At 43.2% G+C, this 22,628-nt stretch overlaps 1 protein-coding gene across 2 annotated transcripts in view; it reads right to left on the reverse strand.

Moving 5' to 3' along the window:
* Positions 1-11,256: 11,256 nt before the first annotated feature.
* The window catches only part of LOC5579064 (protein yellow), a 161,597-nt gene continuing 150,225 nt past the window's right edge, over positions 11,257-22,628 (reverse strand). The window contains exons 3-5 of one of the 2 annotated variants that reach the window (XM_021841070.1): positions 12,662-12,994; positions 11,927-12,596; positions 11,257-11,869 (exon numbers count right to left, since the gene is read on the reverse strand). In XM_021841070.1, the coding sequence (XP_021696762.1) occupies positions 11,408-11,869; positions 11,927-12,596; positions 12,662-12,994 (1,465 nt within the window). In that variant the 3' untranslated portion in view covers positions 11,257-11,407. The remainder of the gene's footprint in view (positions 11,870-11,926; positions 12,597-12,661; positions 12,995-22,628) is intronic. The other variant, XM_021841071.1, reaches the window with a different exon arrangement.

Consider the following 22,628-nt stretch of genomic DNA (forward strand, 5'->3'; position numbering starts at 1 on the left):
GAAAGAATTGTTTGGCATCGGTTTGTATCAGCATCATTCACTGCAATACTGGGAAAATTGCAGTTCTCACTGATCAATGCTTAATACGATGGATACTAGCACATCACCCTACTGAAACAATTTCCATGCTTTCTAACGGTATTTTTACGTAATTTTCCCATCCTATAAAAAATAAACATCATGCGAGGAAGATGGGCTCCCATACAGTTTGCATGGAATGAAAAATTGCTAGAAAAAACTTCAAGTTCGTTTCCAAAACTAGTTTTATGTTGCTTCTAACCCTCTCATTTTTTGATGATTTAAGGTCTGTCTTCGGGAATCGAAGGGTCCGGGCAATTCGAATCAACACGGTACATTCTGGTTATCCAGATTTCCTGGTCTCAAATATCTGTTTTTGAAAAGCAACCCAATCAGCAATTCAATTGCACTTATGAGTAGAAAAAAGAATGAGTAAATTTTCAAAGAATAAAGAACTTACTAATTATTGACTGGTTTGATCACTTCATATCTCAAGCTTCAATTCAAATTTGCTTCACAGTGTGCTGGTATCCTTCCTTTCTCGTCAGAATAAGATGTAAGATTGACATTTTTCTGAATATTAGTTTCATGGTTACTGTGATAAAATTTTGCTTATTCTTACGCCATCCGCATCGCAACCATTTTTTTTCCAAGAAAAAAATACTGTTTTCAACGTTTTGTCTCTTCGACGTTTTGTCCCTTTCGACGTTTTGGCATTCGACGTTTTGGGTTTCGACGTTTTGTCTTTCGACATTTTGTCCCTAAACCCTCCAAGGTGGAACTATTGAAGAAATCACTGGAAAAATTCATGGTTGAATTCCTCGCGGTTTTTTTTTTGAAATTCTTCCGTATATAAGCTAAGTATGCTGTTTCGCTCAAGAAAAGTAAAGAAATTCCTTGACTGAATGGGTCAAGAAATTTCCTACAGAGGGTCCCCTTTAAAGTGACATTTCTTCTCAACAGCGTACTGCGATCAGAAAAATGTAATTTTCTGAACCATTTCTGGGAAGAAATTTTCCACGCATCGAGATAGGCGATTCCTTTTCTTGTCAGTAGCAAACCAGCCTATACTGGCTAGATCCCTAGAGGAATCTGTGGAGAAATTGCTGGTAGAATACATGGAAACTCTTTGAAATCCCAGGGTGAAAACTCTAAAGGAATTCCTGGTGTATTCGCTCAACGCATTCTTGACAGAATATCTGGGATGATTGCTTGTACAATTTCAGCTGAAGTCGCAATGGAAAACTGTTGAAGAATCAGAAAAAGAATTTCGCGTAGAGTTGCGATGGTTTTCTGGTAGAATTTCTGCACAAATTCCTTGTGCAAGCAGTTGGAATTTCTAGAGCAACCCATAGTGGAATCACAGGAGTAAAACATTGTGGACTCTCTGGAGAAACTGTTTGTGGGATCTCTGGAGATTCTGGCTCAATCTGTCACGGAATATTATATTGGAGGATTTTTTGGAACAGTCCCTGTACAATACCTATTAAACAGGAGGAATTTTTGCTGAAAAAATGATCTATTTGGCACTCTTTTTAGGCATATCAAGATCTACATTGATTCCACCAATCTTCCGAATTACAAATGAAAAATCTGACACAAAAATGTTCACGTCCGATTGAAATCATCTGAAGAGAGACAGCCTTATAGAGATTGAAAGAAGAATTCTTCGATGAGTTCTGAGAAAACTCCGAAGTGACGTAAAACGTATCAAAGTTAGTTTTTGGGAAAATTATATCTTCATTCTGCTTTAAAGGTTTTCTTTTTATATTTTTAAGACAAGGTATCTGAGTAACTGATTGCAGTTGAATTTTTGTTTTTGGGGTAACTTTGATAATAGGGGTATTCACTTAAAGTTGCGTAAAATGACAAATTGATGATGAAATATTTCAAATGAAATATTCGTATTCCGACTCAATGCAACAAAAATGCAAAAAATAATAATCTAGTAATTCTAGTTACCCAATAAGCACACCTAGTTAGCAATGGATCAATGCACGAGTTCACTAATTTGACGTTTGAGCGGTGCCGAATTCACTGGTTTCCATGGCCACATAAATAACACGGCACCGCTAAAACGTCAAATGGTGAACTCGTGCATCGGTCCATAAGCACACAGTTTTCCATCTTATTTTGAGTAGCTTGATAGACAACTTGACCATTTTCTTCACGGTGCTCAGAATCTTTTAATCACCAATGGATGAAAGTTTGTTCTAAAGCTTAAAAATCTCTACATTCTGCATGTTATTCTAAATTTTGTATTTCCGTCGTGTGATTGAGTTTGTATATTGCCTTGTATGTGACTGAAAATGTCTCAGAGTGTATAGAATGAAAAAAAAACCTTCTTTTGGGTTTGAATACTCAAACAGCCGAAACCGGACCGCCTTTATTGACTAAACCAAATACAACAGCAGTTAATGGGATTCTATGTGTATTGTGTTCGACTTGGTCAGGAATTTATATTGCTGTTTGCATTTGAAGAGCAAATCTTGAGTAAACTTCTCCATATGCGGTAACACAAAACAATCAAAGGACACCTAGCCACGATCAAATAAATCACCACCGCCCTAGCAAGATAAATCGATCTTTTTTATCGCATTTCTTGTGAAAAATCTTACCGCGTTTGGTGTTCCCGCAGTTGATATTTGCATTTCAAATGCACACAGCAATACACTTCGTTGGTTCCTTTCCTTCCTCACTATGAAAATGATAGGGCCATCACAATCCGAACAGTAGATCTTGCCTGTAAGAAAACAAGCTGGATGAGCTTTTATTCCTCGTTCTTGTAGAACTACCACCATACACGTAATACCACCCTTATCAGTTGCATAAGTAACCACTCTCCAGCCCTTTTCCAATAAACTCCTGCAAATATGTGAACAAACTTACTCTCATGACTGTTTTTTTTTTAATTAATAATCCTTCGTGTTTAGTGATAGCTCAATGTTGAAATTAAAAGCAACTTTTCGTTTTCGAAATTAGAATATTATTTGTTTATAATGCTTTTGATGACAGCTGTTGCAACACCGACGCCGCCTAGGATTGGCTGACTGTCGTTTCTCAACTTTTTTTAAATCTTTCCTTCGTAGTTTACACAATACTGTGAATGATTTAAAATTATCAATTTAGCACGATATACGCAGGGAGTTACACCGGTTAGTGAATACCCCTAATGTATTTGTAAACACATGGAAATCCATAACAAAAGTACTGTTCAGCATCATTGCAATTAGAACTGGTTTGGAGTTAATAAAGAACGAGGTTAAGATTTCATGCATTTAAGTACAACATTTACAGGAAAAACATCATGATAACCATAATCATAATTCCAATTGTTATTATTAGCTTTATTTGGGAGAGTTTCAGCCCGTAGCTGGTTTCCTAATGTATAAAATTAAAATTCTAAATATATATAAAACGAAGTTTAATATAAACCATTGGATTTTGTCATAAAAGAACAAAATATAATAAACATAGTGCATTCCATACCTTTAAGCGTTTCACGTTACATAAAAAACTTTTGACTTTGAGTTTGAAAATAGCTCTAGCATATAGTGCCATACTAAAACCAGGTCCGTCCCACTCGGGCTCACACGGGTAGAAATCAGAATCCAAAAACAAGATTATGACTCATGATATCATGATTCCAGCGTGTTTTCGTCTTATGAAAATACACCATGATTTGGACTCATGATATCATGAGTCAGATTGCCGTAACGCAACACACGCGTTAGGTTTTTGTAGCTGATTGCTCGGAATCATGATTCAAATGCCAAAAATGCTGAGTCGCGCATCCGTTTATGATCGACAAAATAAAAAAAAAATTAAAAATAGTATACATTGAGATTCGAGCCAAGAACCTTCTGATCGTGAGCCACGTACTCTACCACTCAACCACTTCGATACGAATGTGATGAAGCAAAGTGCGTCGCTTAGTGTTTTCACACTGGATGTTACGCTTATGAGGAATCATGATTATGACTCCAGGAACCATGATTTGTGATCCTGATATTATGACCTAACCAATTTATGAATTTCATGATTTATAAATCATGGTGTGGGGATCAGATTTTTATCCGTGCAGATTGGGTACCACTTCTAGTACTGCATTAGGTCCCTCGGTAGTGCAAAAGGTACCCAAGTTTGACAGATCGCAGTACACTTTTCACGGCATTCTAGATTACCTTATGAGCCATAAAATTTTGGACTACTGCAAGGGACATGGAGGTCTTAAATTTGTCTTTGCTAAAACTGTTAACTTATGTATTCGCTTCGCTTAACTGGTTAACAGAAATAATGTTATATCGTTTTACCTGTGACCCCAGATTTCTTCAGAATTCTAATATCGTTTCCTAGATAGCTATTTATGAACTTTTAAGCGATGATTTTTTTTCGGAATGCACGATCACCATTAGTTATAACACAAAAGTTCAGTGCGATGAACACAATGGTAATTGATTCTAAAATAAAAGTATCACTGACCCTTTCTGTTTCAATCTTTTTTAATTTCACTAATACAGTAGACTTCCGTTTTTGGAATGCTTCGTGCTGGTGTAGGAAATTCTTTTATTAGCGTTTATTTCGCACTGTTCAAAGCTGGAAAAGCTATAACGGGAGAAGCACTTAATTTCGACTCATCCATACGATTTTGGCCTACTTCGTATGGAAATCCGAAAATTGGCACGGAATTCTTGTAGCTCAAAAATTAGTGTTTTTCCCCTATTTACTGCTGGTTCCGGCAAAATTTGTCTTGCTATTTTTTGGCTTTTGAAAACGCTGTGATATACAAAGTGACACAACAATTTAGTAAATTAAAAAAGCTTAAAATTATGACATTCATACTTAGCCGAACTCAATGATCACACACTAATGATATTTAGATTTATATCCGAGTACAAATCTAGTGGGTAATTACGCTATCTGTCGGTAAGTGTGGTTAATTTAACTCATCAGACTCAAAAAGGAAACGTAATTCTTTGCATCCTTACCGAACACTTCGATCTTCGGTTTTGCACTCAAGAAATAACTTCTAGAAATAATTTAATTATTACAACACGATTATCATCAGCTTAGGTTTTTCAAAGGAATTGACCAATTATAATACACGTTCTATCAGCCTCGTTTTGAAGACAATAGTCATTGTCTCAGCCCTCATAAGCCTCTCGTTCGTTAGGATTCTGTACTTCGCCGTCGTCCGTGCTGCCAGAACACTTCGTTTTTGGCTTTGTTCCATTTTGTCAACAAAATGGATCCGTTTTGGCAACATTTTGAATACCATAAATATTTGATTTTTTCCTTAAATATCATCGTGTCGTTTGAAAATCAGATCAGTTTCACACCCAGGGGCTCAGATAGCCGTAGCGGTAAACGCGCAGCTATTCAGCATGACCAAGCTGAGGGTCGTGGGTTCGAATCCTACCGGTCGAGAATCTTTTCGGGTTGGAAATTTTCTCGACTTCCCAGGGCATAGCGTATCTTCGTACCTGCCACACAATATACACATGCAAAAATGGTCATTGGCATAGTAAGCTCTCAGTTAATAACTGTGGAAGTTCTCATAAGAACACTAAGCTGAGAAGCAGGCTTTGTCCCAGTGGGGACGTAATGCCAGAAAGAAGAAGATCAGTTTCACACTGACCACATTCCAGAGCACCATTTTCGTCGATATTTCCCGAAATCCCAGCAACTATTAGGGGTCCCGTACGAGCTTATTTACTTCGGTCATATCATGGTCATGTCTTCTTCTTCTTCTCATTGGCATTAACATCCTTATTGGGACAGTGCCAACTTTTCAGCGTAGTGTTCTTACGAGCACTTCCACAGTTATTAACTGAGAGATTTCTTTGCCCAAGTTGCCATTTCGCATTCGTATATCGTGTGGCAGGTACGATGATACTCTATGCCCAGGGAAGTCAAGGAAATTTCAAGACTATAACCACTCGGCTAAGGAAAGGATGGGCATGTATTCACAACGTTTCATGGCGTCAAAATTGTCTATAAATATCCGAAATAGAAATCCAAGATCTTTTCTCGGACATCCATAATGTATGACCCGCCCACTTGAGTATGCTGTAGGGGAAGACGGGGTAAGAGCACCCGCCGGGGTAAGACGGACCACCTTCAGTTTGGCATGAAAATGGCAATTTTCTTAAAAGTTCATCAAGTACTTTCCATAAACACAAGATTTTTGACATTCCGGAGCATTTAGTGTGATATTTAAATCAAATTTTTGATAACAAATGTCAACAACAAAGTTTCTGCTCGTCGACATTGAATTTGATCTAAATTTAACAGATGCTTACTTAAGGATTTCTACAATCTGTTCTACGATCACTATTTAATGAAGTCATAATGAGTTCGCCACTTATCCTTGACAGCCTAGTTACAGCCTAGCCTAGTACATTTTTACAAACTGGGAACAGTTTTGTAATCTAAGTCAGAAATTTCTGTGGACCTCGCTTACAGTGGCCGTACGGTTAGTGTCGTCAGGCATTTAAGGTGAAACTCCGTTGAATCCGTGAATTTCAGTTTGAAAGTAGTGGTACACAAAAAATATTCACTTATTTGTTGGGCGCGGTAAATGGCTGGGCATGGCGTACCATTGGTACCTCGCGTACCTGCAGGAATAAAATAGACCCCTTTGTGCGGTCCTTAGCCTCTTGCCCAGCAACTCCTATCCCTACCTCCTCGTGGTACTGGCCGGGGTACGAGTAACCTTGGGGAAGATCGGGTAACCAACCCCCGGTGGGAACTTTGGTCGTATGCTGACAGGGAAGGGGGGGTTTGCTTTTGCAAACCTGGAGCGTCTGTACTCCACGTTAGGAGCGGCTCACAACAGCGTCTGTTCCCCATGTCAGGGGCGGCTGATCATCGTCCGAGTGCCAGAGAAGGACTCTAAGCTAAACTGCGCACTATGGCCCTCCGAACATTTAGGGGGAATGGTCCTCCGGAAATCTAGGGGGTTGGTGTCAGGCCCTGCAAGCCAACCGTAAAAACACATCAGCACAGGAACGTCAACGAGAGAATACGGACCGGAACAATCGGCAAAGACCACAGCGACGAAAATGGACTAGCGATTGGAAACTCGGTACGTGGAACTGCAAATCTCTCAACTTCATTGGAAGTACTCGCATACTCTCCGATGTACTGAAGACCCGCGGTTTCGACATCGTAGCGCTGCAGGAGGTGTGCTGGACAGGAGCATTGGTGCGAACGTTTAGAGGTAATCATACCATCTACCAGAGCTGCGGCAACACACGCGAGCTGGGAACAGCTTTCATAGTGATGGGTGATATGCAAAGGCGCGTGGTCGGGTGGTGGCCGATCAATGAACGAATGTGCAAGCTAAGAATCAAAGGCCGATTCTTTAACTTCAGCATAATCAACGTGCATAGCCCACACTCCGGAAGCACTGATGATGACAAGGACGCATTTTACGCGCAGCTCGAACGCAAGTACGACCGCTGCCCAAGCCACGACGTCAAGATCATCATAGGAGATTTGAACGCTCAGGTTGGCCAGGAGGAGGAGTTCAGACCGACGATTGGAAAGTTCAGCGCCCACCGGCTGACGAACGAGAACGGCCTACGACTGATAGATTTTGCCGCCTCCAAGAACATGGCCATTCGTAGCACCTATTTCCAGCACAGCCTCCCGTATCGGTACACCTGGAGATCACCTCAGCAGACAGAATCGCAAATCGACCACGTTTTGATCGATGGACGGCACTTCTCCGACATAACCGACGTCAGAACCTATCGTGGCGCCAACATTGACTCCGACCACTACCTGGTGATGGTGAAGCTGCGCCCAAAACTATCCGTCATCAACAATGTACGGTACCGACGCCCGCCCCGGTACAATCTCGAGCGGCTGAAACAACCGGATGTCGCCAATGCGTACGCGCAGCATCTTGAGGCAGCGTTGCCGGATGAGGGCGAGCTCGATAGGGCCCCTCTTGAGGACTGCTGGAGGACAGTCAAAGCAGCCATTAACGACGCTGCCGAAAGCGTTGTCGGATATGTGGAACGGTGCTCAAGAAACGATTGGTTCGACGAGGAGTGCCAGGAGGTTTTAGAGGAGAAGAATGCAGCGCGGGCTGCAATGCTGCAGCATGCTACGCGGCAAAACGTGGAACGATACAGACAGAAGCGGAAACAGCAAACCCGCCTATTCCGGGACAAAAAGCGCCGCCTGGAAGAGGTGGAATGCCAAGAGATGGAGTTGCTGTACCGTTCTCAAGAAACGCGGAAGTTCTATCAGAAGCTCAACACATCCCGCAAAGGCTTCGTGCCGCGAGCTGAGATGTGCCGGGATAAGGATGGGAGCATCTTGACGGACGGACGTGAGGTGATCGAAAGGTGGAAGCAGCACTACGATGAACACCTGAATGGCGCAGAGAACACAGGCACAGAAGGTCAGGACAGCGAAGGCGATGGCTACGTCAGCACAGCGGACAGCGGAAATCAACCAGCTCCCACGATGGGGGAAGTTAAGGATGCCATTCAACAGCTCAAGAACAACAAAGCCGCTGGCAAGGATGGTATCGGAGCCGAACTCATCAAGATGGGCCCGGACAGGTTGGCCGCTTGTCTGCATCGGCTGATAGTCAGAATCTGGGAAACGGAACAGCTACCGGAGGAGTGGAAGCAAGGCGTTATATGCCCTATCTACAAAAAGGGCGACAAACTGGAGTGTGAAAATTATCGTGCAATCACCATCCTAAACGCCGCCTATAAAGTGCTATCCCAGATTCTCTTCCGTCGTCTATCACCTATAGCAAATGAGTTCGTGGGAAGTTATCAAGCAGGTTTCATCGACGGCCGCTCGACAACGGACCAGATCTTTTCCGTGCGGCAAATCCTCCAGAAATGCCGTGAGTACCAGGTCCCTACGCACCATTTGTTCATCGATTTCAAGGCGGCATACGATAGTATCGACCGCATAGAGCTATGGAAAATCATGGACGAGAACAGCTTTCCCGGGAAGCTCACAAGATTGATCAGAGCAACGATGGACGGTGTGCAAAACTGCGTGAAGATCTCGGGCGAACACTCCAGTTCGTTCGAGTCTCGGCGGGGACTACGACAGGGCGACGGACTTTCGTGCCTGTTGTTCAATATTGCGCTTGAAGGTGTCATGCGGAGAGCCGGACTTAACAGTCGAGGCACGATTTTCACGAGATCCGGACAATTTGTTTGCTTCGCGGACGACATGGATATTATTGGGAGAAAATTTGAAACGGTGGCAGATTTGTTCACCCGCCTGAAACGCGAAGCAACAAGAGTCGGGCTAATGGTGAATGCGTCGAAAACAAAGTACATGCTGGTTGGCGGAACTGAGCGCGACAGGGCCCGCCTAGGAAGCAGTGTTACGATAGACGGGGATACCTTCGAGGTGGTGGACGAGTTCGTCTACCTCGGATCCTTGTTGACGGCTGACAACAATGTTAGTCGGGAAATACGAAGGCGCATCATCAGCGGAAGTCGTGCCTACTATGGGCTCCAGAAGAAACTGCGGTCAAGAAAGATTCACCCCCGCACCAAATGCACGATGTACAAAACGCTCATAAGACCGGTAGTCCTCTATGGGCATGAGGCGTGGACTATGCTCGAGGAGGACTTGCAAGCTCTTGGGGTTTTCGAACGCCGAGTGCTAAGGACGATCTTCGGCGGCGTGCAGGAGAACGGCGTGTGGCGGCGAAGGATGAACCACGAGCTCGCTCAACTCTACGGCGAACCCAGTATCGTGAAGGTAGCTAAAGCTGGAAGGATACACTGGGCAGGGCATGTTGCAAGAATGCCGGACAACAACCCTGTAAAGATGGTGTTCGCCACGAATCCGGTCGGAACAAGAAGGCGTGGGGCGCAGCGAGCTAGGTGGATTGACCAGGTACACCAGGACCTGGAGAGCGTGGGTCACAGTCGAGGATGGAGAGAAGCGGCCATGAACCGAGGGAATTGGCGAAATATTGTTGGCGAGGCTTTATCAAGATAATTGATGTAAAGCCAAATAAATAAATAATTACTTAAGGATTTCGGAAGGGATTTTTTTTTGGAAAAACATAAAAATTACCCGTCCATGCTTTAACAGAAATGTGAAATATGCTTCGGTGAAGTGGAATATGAATTGTAAATATTAAGCTTTGAAATAAGGCCATAGTTGTGAAAATTGCGCAAGCGGGGTAAAACCGACCACTGTTGACGGGGTAAGACCGCCACCCCTTATTTATATCAAATAACTGTGTAAACCATTTTTAAAGTTTTAACTACGTTGTACATTACTGTTCAAGTGAAATGAAATCAATTTTGTGAAAAATACAAGTCAAATCCGCATAGTTTTTCCAAAATATGGGTGTTTCAAGGTAATTATAAGTATACATTAAAATTTTTTGAAATAATTAACCCTAAAAATAATTGAATATTCACGTTAATCAATGTAGAATTCATAAAGCATTATACTTTTATGAATCACAGGGAACTGATATATTTTTTCACAAAATTATGTACGAAAATCGTGGTGGTCGCACTTACCCCGTGGGTGGGCGGTTTTACCCCGTCGCTAAAAATATTTGTGATAAGACATCACTTTTTAAAAGCTTCAAGAAATAAATATTTTTTTAGAAATACAACACCTGTGATATTTTTTGATCATGCCTAAGGCTTCAAAAAACGACATGCTGTGTCGAAAAAAGATTTATTGATTCTTGATTTTGACATATGAATTAAATTGCTTAGGCGGGCGGTCTTACCCCGTCTTCCCCTACACCTAATAAAAATCACATTTCTTCAGATTTGAAACAACACGTTCACACAAAGTACAAGCATTGTCTCATCACAAAGCACAAAGTTTGTCTCGGTTTTCAGCCCACAGTCGTTATCATTGTGGGATTATATGCATTGCGTATGTCAAAGTATACCGCAGGCGAAATAATACGATAGGCCAAAACAGAAGCCTTTTTTCCGGGAATTTTAAAATGTATAATTGGTTACTGGAGATGCTGCGTGATGCTGCCTTGTAGTTTCAAGTAAACTACTGAGATTTATAAGACGATTTTGGGATACATATATAAAACGGTTTCAATTTTGGCAACTGATAATTCGATCTTGTTGCCAAAACGTAATCCCACTGTACAATGAAATTCTCATAGTTCTTCCAAAGTACTCTGGTAACTTCTAACAATTTAAAGCTTTCTTCTAGAATTTGCAGTTTCTTCAAAAAATAATCTGAGCCCCAAAATGTTCTTTGAATCATTTATTTTCACTGGTCGAGCATGGATTTACTATTATCATATCAGCACGGCTGAATCAAAACTTAAACCTTACTCTAGACAACTCTTATCAACAGTAGTAAAACTTACACATCAAAATACATAAAAGAAATCAAATCTCTACACATCGCACTCCGGCTCCTTTTCGTAGGCCAAGCTCGGAGGCATCCGTGGATCACACACGGTGTTCTTAATCGCTTCCTGCACTCCGGCGTTCAGCACTCGGAAGTTCACCTCGCTGTAGTCCAGTCGCGAGTACAAAAACACCGGCAGCTTGTTGCTGATCACCCAAAGCGATTGCTTCGGCTCGCGATCCACCTTCAAATCATTCGGGAACGTCAGCTTGTCCATGTCCTTCTCGACCACACCTAAGTTATTGCGGTTGTACGGTTTGGCCAGATCCCAACAGCCAACTCCACTCTGCTGCACAAGGGTGAAGAACTGCACGTTGTTGTGGGCGACTCCGGAGGTGGACGATTGACCGGCCTTACCGCGACTGCCCACCGGTTGGAATGCCTTGGCCAGACCGAAGTTCTGCCAGATGGTTTCGTTCTGCAGGACCGAGGTCGGTACTTGGAACTCCTAGAATTGGGAATTGTGAGCTTTGTAGGTTTAGAGCGAATGGAAGGTGTAACAAACCGTGTAGCTGGACATCGGGTGGTAGAACAGCATGCGATCGCCATTTCTATGGACAGGCGAAAGAGACATTCCGAACACTCCATCAGACCACTGGAAGTTCAGCTCCTTGTAGTTGTAGTCACTGGCGAAGGGATTCGGGTTGTAGAGGTAGTTGGTGGTGCGCCAGCTCTTGAATTCCCGCAAGCTGAACACGGTGATTCCGTAGCGCCACACATCGGCAACGTAGGCGAACGCATCCTGGCACTGAGCGTCTCGGATATCGACAACGATGTTGGTGTGCAACGAGTCCTGTTTGACCTGATCCGCTGGGAGAGTGTAGCTGAACAGCAGTTCGTCTGTGTGAAGGTTGAATGCTAGGATCTTTGGCGGACAGATCTGTTGGAGGTTGGTAAGGGTGTCTATGACTCCGGCGTCGAGAACCCAAAGGCGATCGCACTCATCCACGTAGATACGATACACGGATACGAGACGACTACAGTCGGGGTTTTGGGGGGACGTATGGAAACTCCAGTCTGGATAGGGGATCAGAGGTAGACTTGGGTCCTGAACGGGAAGGGGCAGGTACGACAGGGTAGCCGGTACACCTGGGTTCCAGCGAGGGGTGGTGATGAAGATGCGGTTGCGGAAGCGATCAACGCCCAGCGGGAGGTTGTTCTCCGGGATGAATTGTCTAGAATCAAACAATGATGATAATAACCAAGTCATAAAATCAAATGATCGCTAGAACAAACATACTTAGTACGAATGGCATCGTTGCGAGCCTGCAGGCTCGGGTACAAGAAATCGATAATCTTCCACTGGTAGATTACATCGAAAACGTTCTTGCCTTGGCTAAGGCTAAAATCCGACACTTGTTTCGTGCCAAGGGCTTCCTTTCCGCCCGGGGCCAGGTATGGATTTGCGAGGGTCGGTTCATCGAGAGTGATGTTGGAACTAACAGTTCGTGTGATGGTTCTAGGGCGAGAGTGCATAAATGGTGATCCACCGAGGGCTGCTGGTAATAGGGCAATAGCTGCCAGCAGGAGCAACCGGGAGGTTGCTTGAGTGATTAATTTTGTCATTTTGTATCTGTGGATAAAATAAAAGAAGAAGTAATTATGGGAACTTTCAACAAAACCGTTTACCTACTGTAATATAGGTTTTAGGTGGCATTTAGAATGGTAAAAACTCAATAGTTGAACTTGTCGTCTTCCATGTAGGTAGAGTTGTGCTCCCTATGAGGAATTGGCATGGAATTTTGAAGAGAACTACCAATATGATCAATTTAATTATCCAAAAAATGCCAAAGTTGAACATTTTGTTTGGAAAACGACTTTCATTCCTATTTTTCTGAACACAACTCTAGATAGGGAATATAGCTGTTCTTTGTCTCTTTGTGGTAAAGCTTTAGTTTTCCACAAGGACAAAAAAATTACCTCTAACGACATATAACTTAGTATGTGAACGGTCTAATAGGGCCGTTGTTCTGGAAACAGCATGATTTCAAACCTATACTATGGAGCATCCGATGCACTTTTTGTCGTGGTACAATCATTAAGTCTGATGATGCAACATGTTGCGATCAACGTGAATCGGAACGTTTCATAGCATTTTTTTCTGCCCAATCTATATCTGACTGACTTTTAAATCAAAAACGACATACCAGAAGTCAAATCACGGACTGAAAATGACAAAAACACTTTAAAATTTTTAATTTTGCTTGACGAACTATTGATTGTTAGCCAAGCGATTCATTATTCGCGGAGCGATGCTTGTTGCGACAATTTAACGACCAAAGGTTTTCGTTGTTGTTAATCTTCCATAATAAAAAAAACAACTGCGATGCATTGTGGATTTTGTCATGGTCACGAGATTTCCATCCTTGATCTCCTGCATAAACGTTGCAAAAATCATCATACATACATCATCATTCATGATCAAAAACGAAATAAAAGCATATTTTGCCTTTGCAACTTTTTAAGATTTTTCAATATTTTCATGAAGAAGCGAAAATATCATTACAAAAGCAAAATATTTTATCATTTGAGTATATGTTATAGGATAAACTACTGAATATAAAATTTGATATACAAACTTATTTTGTTATTTTGTTATAACAATCTTCTATACGAAACACTAGTTAACAATCCTCTCCCTCATCATAGCTTTTTTCAAAGATGGATAAAAGGAAAAAGATAACCGACTCCCATTTTTTCTAGGCAACATGAATAGCGCCGCTCTGATGAGTCTAAAGCCAACTAATATGCAATGTTGTCCTAGTGACCACCAGATGTTAAGGTGTTCGTTTATGACATTCACGCTTGAAAAAATGTACAAAGCCCAAACGGGGATGTACGATATTGCCAATCATCTCTAAATGGCATAAAATGTAATAATCAAAGGAAAAAACCAGCTCATGAACATTTTTTAGCATGTATAAAAATTACTTAAATTTTGTGTTGGTCCAAAGGAGCCTGATGTTATGTGAGTCGAACTCACTTCTGTGTAACACTTTTTAAGCATGGTTGTTCTGATTTCTTCCACTTTTCGTTTTTTGATTGCACGATTATTTAAATTTAGCTGAATATAATGTTAACGCGCTTTTAACTCAACAGATGGTAGTAGTGTTACTTGAAAAACGTGTCGTCGGAAAAATATATGACAAAATAGAGTGTCGATCATCTTTTTCCTTTTAACCATCTTTGCTTTTTTCCATATCTAATACATGGTGCGTAGCAATATCCAAGGCTTTTCCATCCCTCTAAAAAGCTACGCCTTTTTGATTGAAAAGGGTGGTTCATGACCATCATTATTTTGGCTTAGCAGTCTTTGAAGAATTTAAAACGCTATTTTTTTATTTTTGCCTACGTTTCGATCCGTTTGGTACCTTTTTCAAGGGTACTAAAAATTCAATATTATAATCAATTTTTGAGTTTTACAAGTAATTTAAAACAAATATAATTACCAATCACTATGGTTTACTAGTCAAGATGGCTTTGCTAAACTTTAAAATGTCATGCGAAAAAATCGGCCTAAATTAGATGATTTTAAATTAACATTCATGTGTCAGGGTTTTATCGTCCTACACTGTACTCACATGGATTTAGTCCGACCGGTTGTAAACCGTCGTGATGCGGACAATCTACTACCTAGCGAGCGGTCTGGAATTCGGTGTTTTATGTTTAGATCTTCCACCATTATTTTTCGCATGATTATGTTTCACCTGTGTGTGTCAATTCTCCAGTCGATTGTGTGTCATTTAATCAAAGCTATCTTGACTAGTAGTGATTGGTAATTATATTTTATACTAGTGGTCCCGGCAAACTTCGTCTTGCCATCAAGTAGGCTGTTGAAAAATGTCATGGAATCTTCCATACAAAAAGACACAGTAGTACTCTCCCGTTTTACCAAATTTTCCGAAAACTTCCTCAAACTTTTTCGTGATACGAACACGTCGGAACCCTTCAAGAAAACGATAGTGAAAGAATTGTGTAAATCGGTTGTCCCATTCTTAAGCCATTTAGTGACATACAAACACCACTCCATTTTTATTTATATAGATTTTTATATTACTTGGAAAACTAAAATATTGATTATAATATTAAAATTTTAAAAACCTTGAAAAAGGTCCAAAACTGACCGAAACGTTGGGAAAAGTGAACAACTAACGTTTTTAATTCTTCGAAGATTTCAGATGCAAACAGGAAACTAAGCAACATGGGGATACGCAAAGTTTTCCCATCAAATGCCACCGGAGGAAACCCCCTTCCACAACCTTCTCTCTGACGTCGAAGCAGTCATCAAGAACAAGATGTGCAGGTGCAGGATCGAACACGATGCGCAGTTGTAAATCATTTCTAGAACTACGTGCACCAAAAACTAAGTAATTGCAGAGACGGTCCAACCAGATTTTTCTAAAAGGCACATTCCGGCAAGGTAGTTGCCAAAGCAGATAAAAGCAACAAGACGGTGCTCATGAACGAATACGCAAGTAAGATGAAACAGCTGCTAACGAGTGACCAAAAGGTGATAGTCGAAAACGATCCAACATCATTCTTTCAAACTAAAAATAATAAAATCGTAAGGCGCCTGAAAGACCTTCAACTAATCAAGGCACGTACAGCGGTAAAGTTCAGGACCTAGAAAGCTGTTTCTCTCAAAATCTACGGGCAGCCCAAAGCGCACAAACCAGACTTACCCCTTCGCCCCATAGTACCATGTATGACGGCTCCGTTTCATGAATATTCAAAGTTTATTGGTCTAATTCTTCGGCAGTCACTCACCAGCAAATTTAACATCAAAGATTCGTTCGAGTTCTGCCGATTTATCAATAACACCAACCTTCCAGAGGTTGGGTCCCTTCCCATCGCTCCATCCCGAGCAATGAGAAAGCGGACTCGCTAAAGAAGGCGATGTTTACGAGCATCAAATTGCCTTCAATGAATGGCTCGTCGGGAGACCTTGATCAGCTGGCAACAGAAATTGAGAGAAGGAGAAATGGCTAGATGGCTGCATTCCATATTTCCACAGGTGTCGAAAAAACTATGGTATAATGGGTTGGGCATGAGCCTATAGGGTGATGTTGTCGGCGAAGCCAACAATCTTAACACCCGTCGGAAGGGGCAGCCCCAGTACGTCATCGTACACCGCATTCCATAACAACGGGCCTAGGATTGAACCTTGAGGTACTCCCGCGATAATTCAAACGCTTTTTTGTCCTTGCTCTATATCATAAATAAAGTTGAAGTCTTCCATCAAAATAGCTTTCTAGAAGCATACACAAATGCACCGGTACCTTGAGGCGGTGAAGACAGCTCGCTTCCCAGTTAACGCTGTTGAACGCATTCTCAACATCCAGAGTGACAACCGTGCAGTTACAGATGCAGCTTTTTCATGCTCTATTGCCACCTCAGATGTCTGAACGACCGAAAGGATAGCGTCCAGAGTAGGTTTACCTTTCCTGAATCCAAACCGGTTGTTGGACAGGCCGTCCGCACCTTCCGTATACAGCGCTAGCCTGTTGAGGTTAAACCTCTCTAATATTTTTCCAGTTGTATCTACAAAAAGGGCGACAAACTGGACCGTGAAAATTATCGTTATCCTAAACACCGCCTACAAAGTGATATAACAGATTCTCTTCCGTCGTATATCACCTATAGCAAACGAGTTCGTGGGAAGTTATCAAGCAGGTTTTATCGACGGCCGATCGACAACGGACCATATCTTTACCGTGCGGAAAATCCTCCAGAAATGCCGTTAGAACCAGGTCCCTACGCACCATTTGTTCATCGATTTCAAGGTGGCATACGACAGCATTGACCGTGTAGAGCTATGCAAGATTATGGACGAGAACACAGCTTTACCGGGAAGCTCACAAGATTGATTAGAGCAACGATGGACGGTTTGCAAAACTGCGTGAAGATCTCGGGCGAACACTCCAGTTCGTTCGAGTCTCGGCGAGGACTACGACAGGGCGACGGACTTTCGTGCCTGTTGTTCAATACAGGGTTGGGAAAAAAAATCTGAAATTCATTCTACAGTAGCCAAACAAGGCCAATCGCAGTCAGCGAAGCCAGTGAAAATCGCAAAACACCCGGGCAACCCAAAATTACTGTAGAAAAATGTTCTATTTCCCGCTGCATTTCCCGCATTTAGAGCCTGGAGGCTGGAATGACACTAACGATTTAGAAAATTCATGCACCCAACATTACTTGATGAGATTCACGTTTTTGAACTACTGTACTGGGAAAGCCACGTGATTTTCGCGAAATTCAAGCCTACTACTATTACCATTCCCAGCACTGGTTCAATATTGCGCTTGAAGGTGTCATGCGGAGAGCCAAACTTAACAGTCGAGGCACGATTTTCACGTGATCCGGATAATTTGTTTGCTTCGCGGACGACATGGATATTATTGCAAGAAAGTTTGAAACGGTGGCAGATTTGTTCACCCGCTCAAAACACGAAGCAACAAGAGTCAGTGAATGTGTCGAAAACAAAGTACATGCTGGTTAGTGGAACTGAGCACGACAGGGCCCGTATAGGAAGCAGTGTTACGATAGACGGGGATACGGGGATCGAGGTGGTGGACGAGTTCGTCTACCTCGGATCCTTGTCGGGAAATACGAAGGTGCATCATCAGCGGAAGTCGTCCCATGAGAAACTGCGGTCAAGAAAGATTCACTTCCGCACCAAATGCACCATGTACAAAACGCTCATAAGACCGGTAGTCCTCTATGGGCATGAGACGTGGACTATGCTCGAGGAGGACTTGCAAGCTCTTGGGGTTTTCGAACGCCGAGTGCTAAGGACGATCTTCGGCGGCGTGCAGGAGAATGGCGTGTGGCGGCGAAGGATGAACCACGAGCTCGCTCAACTCTACGGCGAACCCAGTATCGTGAAGGTAGCTAAAGCTGGAAGGATACGCTGGGCAGGGCATGTTGCAAGAATGCCGGATAACAACCCTGTAAAGATGATGTTCGCTACGAATCCGGTCGGAACAAGAAGACGTGGGGCGCAGCGAGCTAGGTGGATTAACCAGGTGCACCAGGACCTGGAGAGCGTGGGTCGCAGTCGAGGATGGAGAGAAGCGGCCATGAACCGAGTGAATTGGCGAAATATTGTTGGCGAGGTTTTATCAAGATAATTGATGTAAAGCCAAATAAATAAACACATAATTGTATCTAGTAGACAGATATATCTATACGCCGACGGGTCATCGGTGGTTTCTTCGCCTTTGGTAGTAGCACCAATTTCTGTCGCTCCCATACATCCGGGAAGATTCCGATCCGATTACCGATTGCAGCAGCTTGGGCGCCTTTTTTTGGGGCGCCATGGCACTTCTGGTCGTAGCTGTTACCAGTCTGTAGGCGTCACCTCACGGACTCGAGTTGACACACTGACATAAAACTTTTAATAATCCCTCCCCTAAATTTAATAAAACAGACATAGTCTATCAAAGCATGCCAGTTATCGAATTTTATTTTTTTCCCTTTTGAGAGCTAACTTTGCCTTCCTGAATGCTGCACCGCGTCCTTCTCTTTGTGCTTCTGTGCTTGCGTGTTGCAATCTTCGTCTAGCCCGAAGGCAGATCGCTAGGAGGGGCTGCTCTCGACATAAAAGCACCACACGCTCGTGATATCACAGCAACTAGCTCTTCACCGTTTGGGTCCAGAGTGTTTCGTTCGCGCCTCAGGGCTTCAATGACCCTGGCAACACTGTATGGGTTTGACACTTTATGTATAAGGTCAGCTGTTCGCAGATGTTTATAAACAATTTCATCAAAGTAGGACGAAGTTATAAATGAAGCAGTGTTTTGAGCCGTTCTGTTCTATTAATAAAAAAAGTTTTCACTAAGAGTTTTGGATGGTAAAAGTTTGAAAAAATCAAAGAAACTCTAGTAACTTATAAAGTCTTATATTATGATTCGTGGTAGGGTGCATTTCATTTGACATAAAAATCAGGGCAAAGGTTTTCAAAGCAAAACAATCATAGTACCTTCAAATGTTTCAGTTTGTGTGTAGTTGGAGCAAAAGTTCGCATTTGAGTTGTCGCACTTAATGTTATTTTTCATGAAATACAAATGGAATTTGGAAAAAAACAATTTCTTCGTTTTAAAATTAATCACTCCTATTCTCGTTTACGCTCGAATGCTCTTTCGATCGAAAACCGTTTTTTATTCCCGTTTACGCCAGCAAAATCAAGTGCGCCATGGATTCGACCGAATTTGATTCGATCGAAAGTTTGATCCGTCGTAAACAAGAATGAGGGTGAATATGTCAAGGTATTAATTCGTCGCCGGGTAAAACCAATCCGTTTGTTCTACTTTTGCCTTTCTTGGTTGGTGAAGAGCCTTCGATAGGCCACCTAACCAGGATTGCGCTACCTACATTGTGCTAAAGGAGCAGCCTCCTCGATGCTGACACAATACAGCATTGTCCGTTAGGTTCTTTACAAGTAGACAACGGTCATAGCCATCATAACCGTCCACCTTTATCAGGGCTCAATGCTACTTCGGACATGCTACTATGGTAAGCCGACATGCGTTAGCGGTCATGCGCAAGATAGCATGAACCGGAACGATATGCGCAGATTTTATGCAACGGTCAATGGCAAGCGACACAATACCGTACCAGTAGTAAAAATGGGAAATTAGCACGAAAAAGTTTGATCTTTGATGATGATGATCGAGCTGTAGATCCACCGACCATAGGAGAGGTTAAAAATGCTGTCAGCGAGCTGAAGAACTGTAAGGCTGCTGAGAAGGACGAGATCCCAATCGAGCTTCTCAAGCATATTTACCAGTCAATCAACCGAATGCTTCTGAAGGTATGGGAGGACGAAGAAATGCCAACCGGCCGGTTGGATAGCTTCATACACCCAATATACAACAAAGGGAACAGACTGGAGTGTGCCAACTCCAGAGGGATTACCCTGCTGAATTCAGCGTACAAAATTCTATCGCGCATCCTGTTTATCAGACTGACACCGCACGAGGAGTCTTTTGTCGGTAAATATCAAGCTGGCAAGAAATGAGCTGTGGCAGATAATGCCTAAACATGGTTTTCCGGCGAAGACGGGTTGAAGCAGAAGTGAAGTGCGTCTGCACTTTCGAATTTACTTTTCAACATTGCACTCGATGATGCTATTAGAAACGGCCCTATCACGCGGTCTCACATGCTCCTTGGCTTTGCGGACGCTATCGACCTTATTTTAATCGTGCCCAGGTCAATGGAGGAGGCCATTTTGCTTCTGAATAAGAAGACAGCGAGGATAAGCCTGACCATTAATTCTACCAAAACGAAGTGCATGGTTGCAGATAGATATAGAGGCAGGCTGTAGGTTCTGAGGTAGAGTTTGATGGGTGTGTGTTTGAAGTTGTTGAAGAATTTGTTTACTTTGGAACACTTGTGACATGTGACAAGGACGTTTCAAACGAAGTGAAAAGACGGCTGCAAACAAGGCCTTTTACAGACTATGTAACCAGCTTAGGCCCCGCAACTTTCAAACGGAAACAGAACAAAATTCGCCCTGTTTAAAACATTGATTCTTCCGCTGGCTCTCTACGGGCACGAAGCGAGGACGTTGAAAGAGGCAGACCGGAAAGCCTTAGGTGTTTGCGAGCGGAAAGTGCTGCGGACAATACTCGGTGGAAACTCGAAAATGGTGTGACGCAGACGCATGAATCACGAGTTGTAGCAAGTGTACAAAGATGCGAATATGTATTATCAAGCATGTGAAATACGACAGACCACAGTGGTCTGGTCACTTGGTGCGAATGTCGGAAGCAAGAATTTCGAAAAGAATATTCAGCAAGGAACCATTTGACTTCGTGAGGAAATGGTGACTTCGTGGAAGACCGCAAATGCGCTGGCTGTACGCAGGAGAAGAGGACCTTACAACCCTAAAAGTTCGGGGCCACTGGAGAAGCATCGCCCAGGACCGACGAATACGCCCGGCAATGGCGTGATATTCTCTGCGGAATGTTAAGTGCGTACCTTTACTTACTTACTTTTTTGGCTTTACATCAATTATCTTGATAAAGCCTCGCCAAAAATATTTCGCCAATTCACTCGGTTCATGGCCGCTTCTCTCCATCCTCGACTGTGACCCACGCTCTCCAGGTCCTGGTGCACCTGGTCAATCCACCTAGCTCGCTGCGCCCACGCCTTCTTGTTCCGACCGGATTCGTAGCGAACACCATTTTTACAGGGTTGTTGTCCGGCATTCTTGCAACATGCCCTGCCCAGCGTATCCTTCCAGCTTTAGCTACCTTCACGATGCTGGGTTCGCCGTAGAGTTGAGCGAGCTCGTGGTTCATCCTTCGCCGCCACACGCCGTTCTCCTGCACGCCGCCGAAGATCGTCCTTAGCACTCGGCGTTCGAAAACCCCAAGAACTTGCAAGTCCTTCTCGAGCATAGTCCACGCCTCATGCCCATAGAGGACTACCGGTCTTATGAGCGTTTTTTACATCGTGCTTTTGGTGCGGGGGTGAATCTTTCTTGACCGCAGTTTCTTCTGGAGCCCATAGTAGGCACGACTTCCGCTGATGATGCGCCTTCGTATTTCCCGACTAACATTGTTGTCAGCCGTCAACAAGGATCCGAGGTAAACGAACTCGTCCACCACCTTGAAGGTATCCCCGTCTATCGTAACACTGTTTCCTAGGCGAGCCCTGTCGCGCTCAGTTCCGCCAACCAGCATGTACTTTGTTTTCGACGCATTCACCATTAGCCCGACTCTTGTTGCTTCGCGTTTCAAGCGGGAGAACAAATCTGCCAAATTTTCTCCCAATAATATCCATGTCATCCGCAAAGCATACAAATTGTCCGGATCTCGTGAAAATCGTGCCTCGACTGTTAATTCCGGCTCTCCGCATGACACCTTCAAGCGCAATATTGAACAACAGGCACGAAAGTCCGTCGCCCTGTCGTAGTCCCCGCCGAGACTCGAACGAACTGGAGTGTTCGCCCGAGATCTTCACGCAGTTTTGCACACCGTCCATCGTTGCTCTGATCAATCTTGTGAGCTTCCCGGGAAAGCTGTTCTCGTCCATGATTTTCAATAGCTCTACGCGGTCGATACTATCGTATGCCGCCTTGAAATCGATGAACAAATGGTGCGTAGGGACCTGGTACTCACGGCATTTCTGGAGGATTTGCCGCACGGAAATGATCTGGTCCGTTGTCGAGCGGCCGTCGATGAAACCTGCTTGATAACTTA

The sequence above is a fragment of the Aedes aegypti genome, chromosome 2, assembly GCF_002204515.2.
Source record: "Aedes aegypti strain LVP_AGWG chromosome 2, AaegL5.0 Primary Assembly, whole genome shotgun sequence".
Lineage (NCBI taxonomy): Eukaryota > Metazoa > Arthropoda > Insecta > Diptera > Culicidae > Aedes > Aedes aegypti.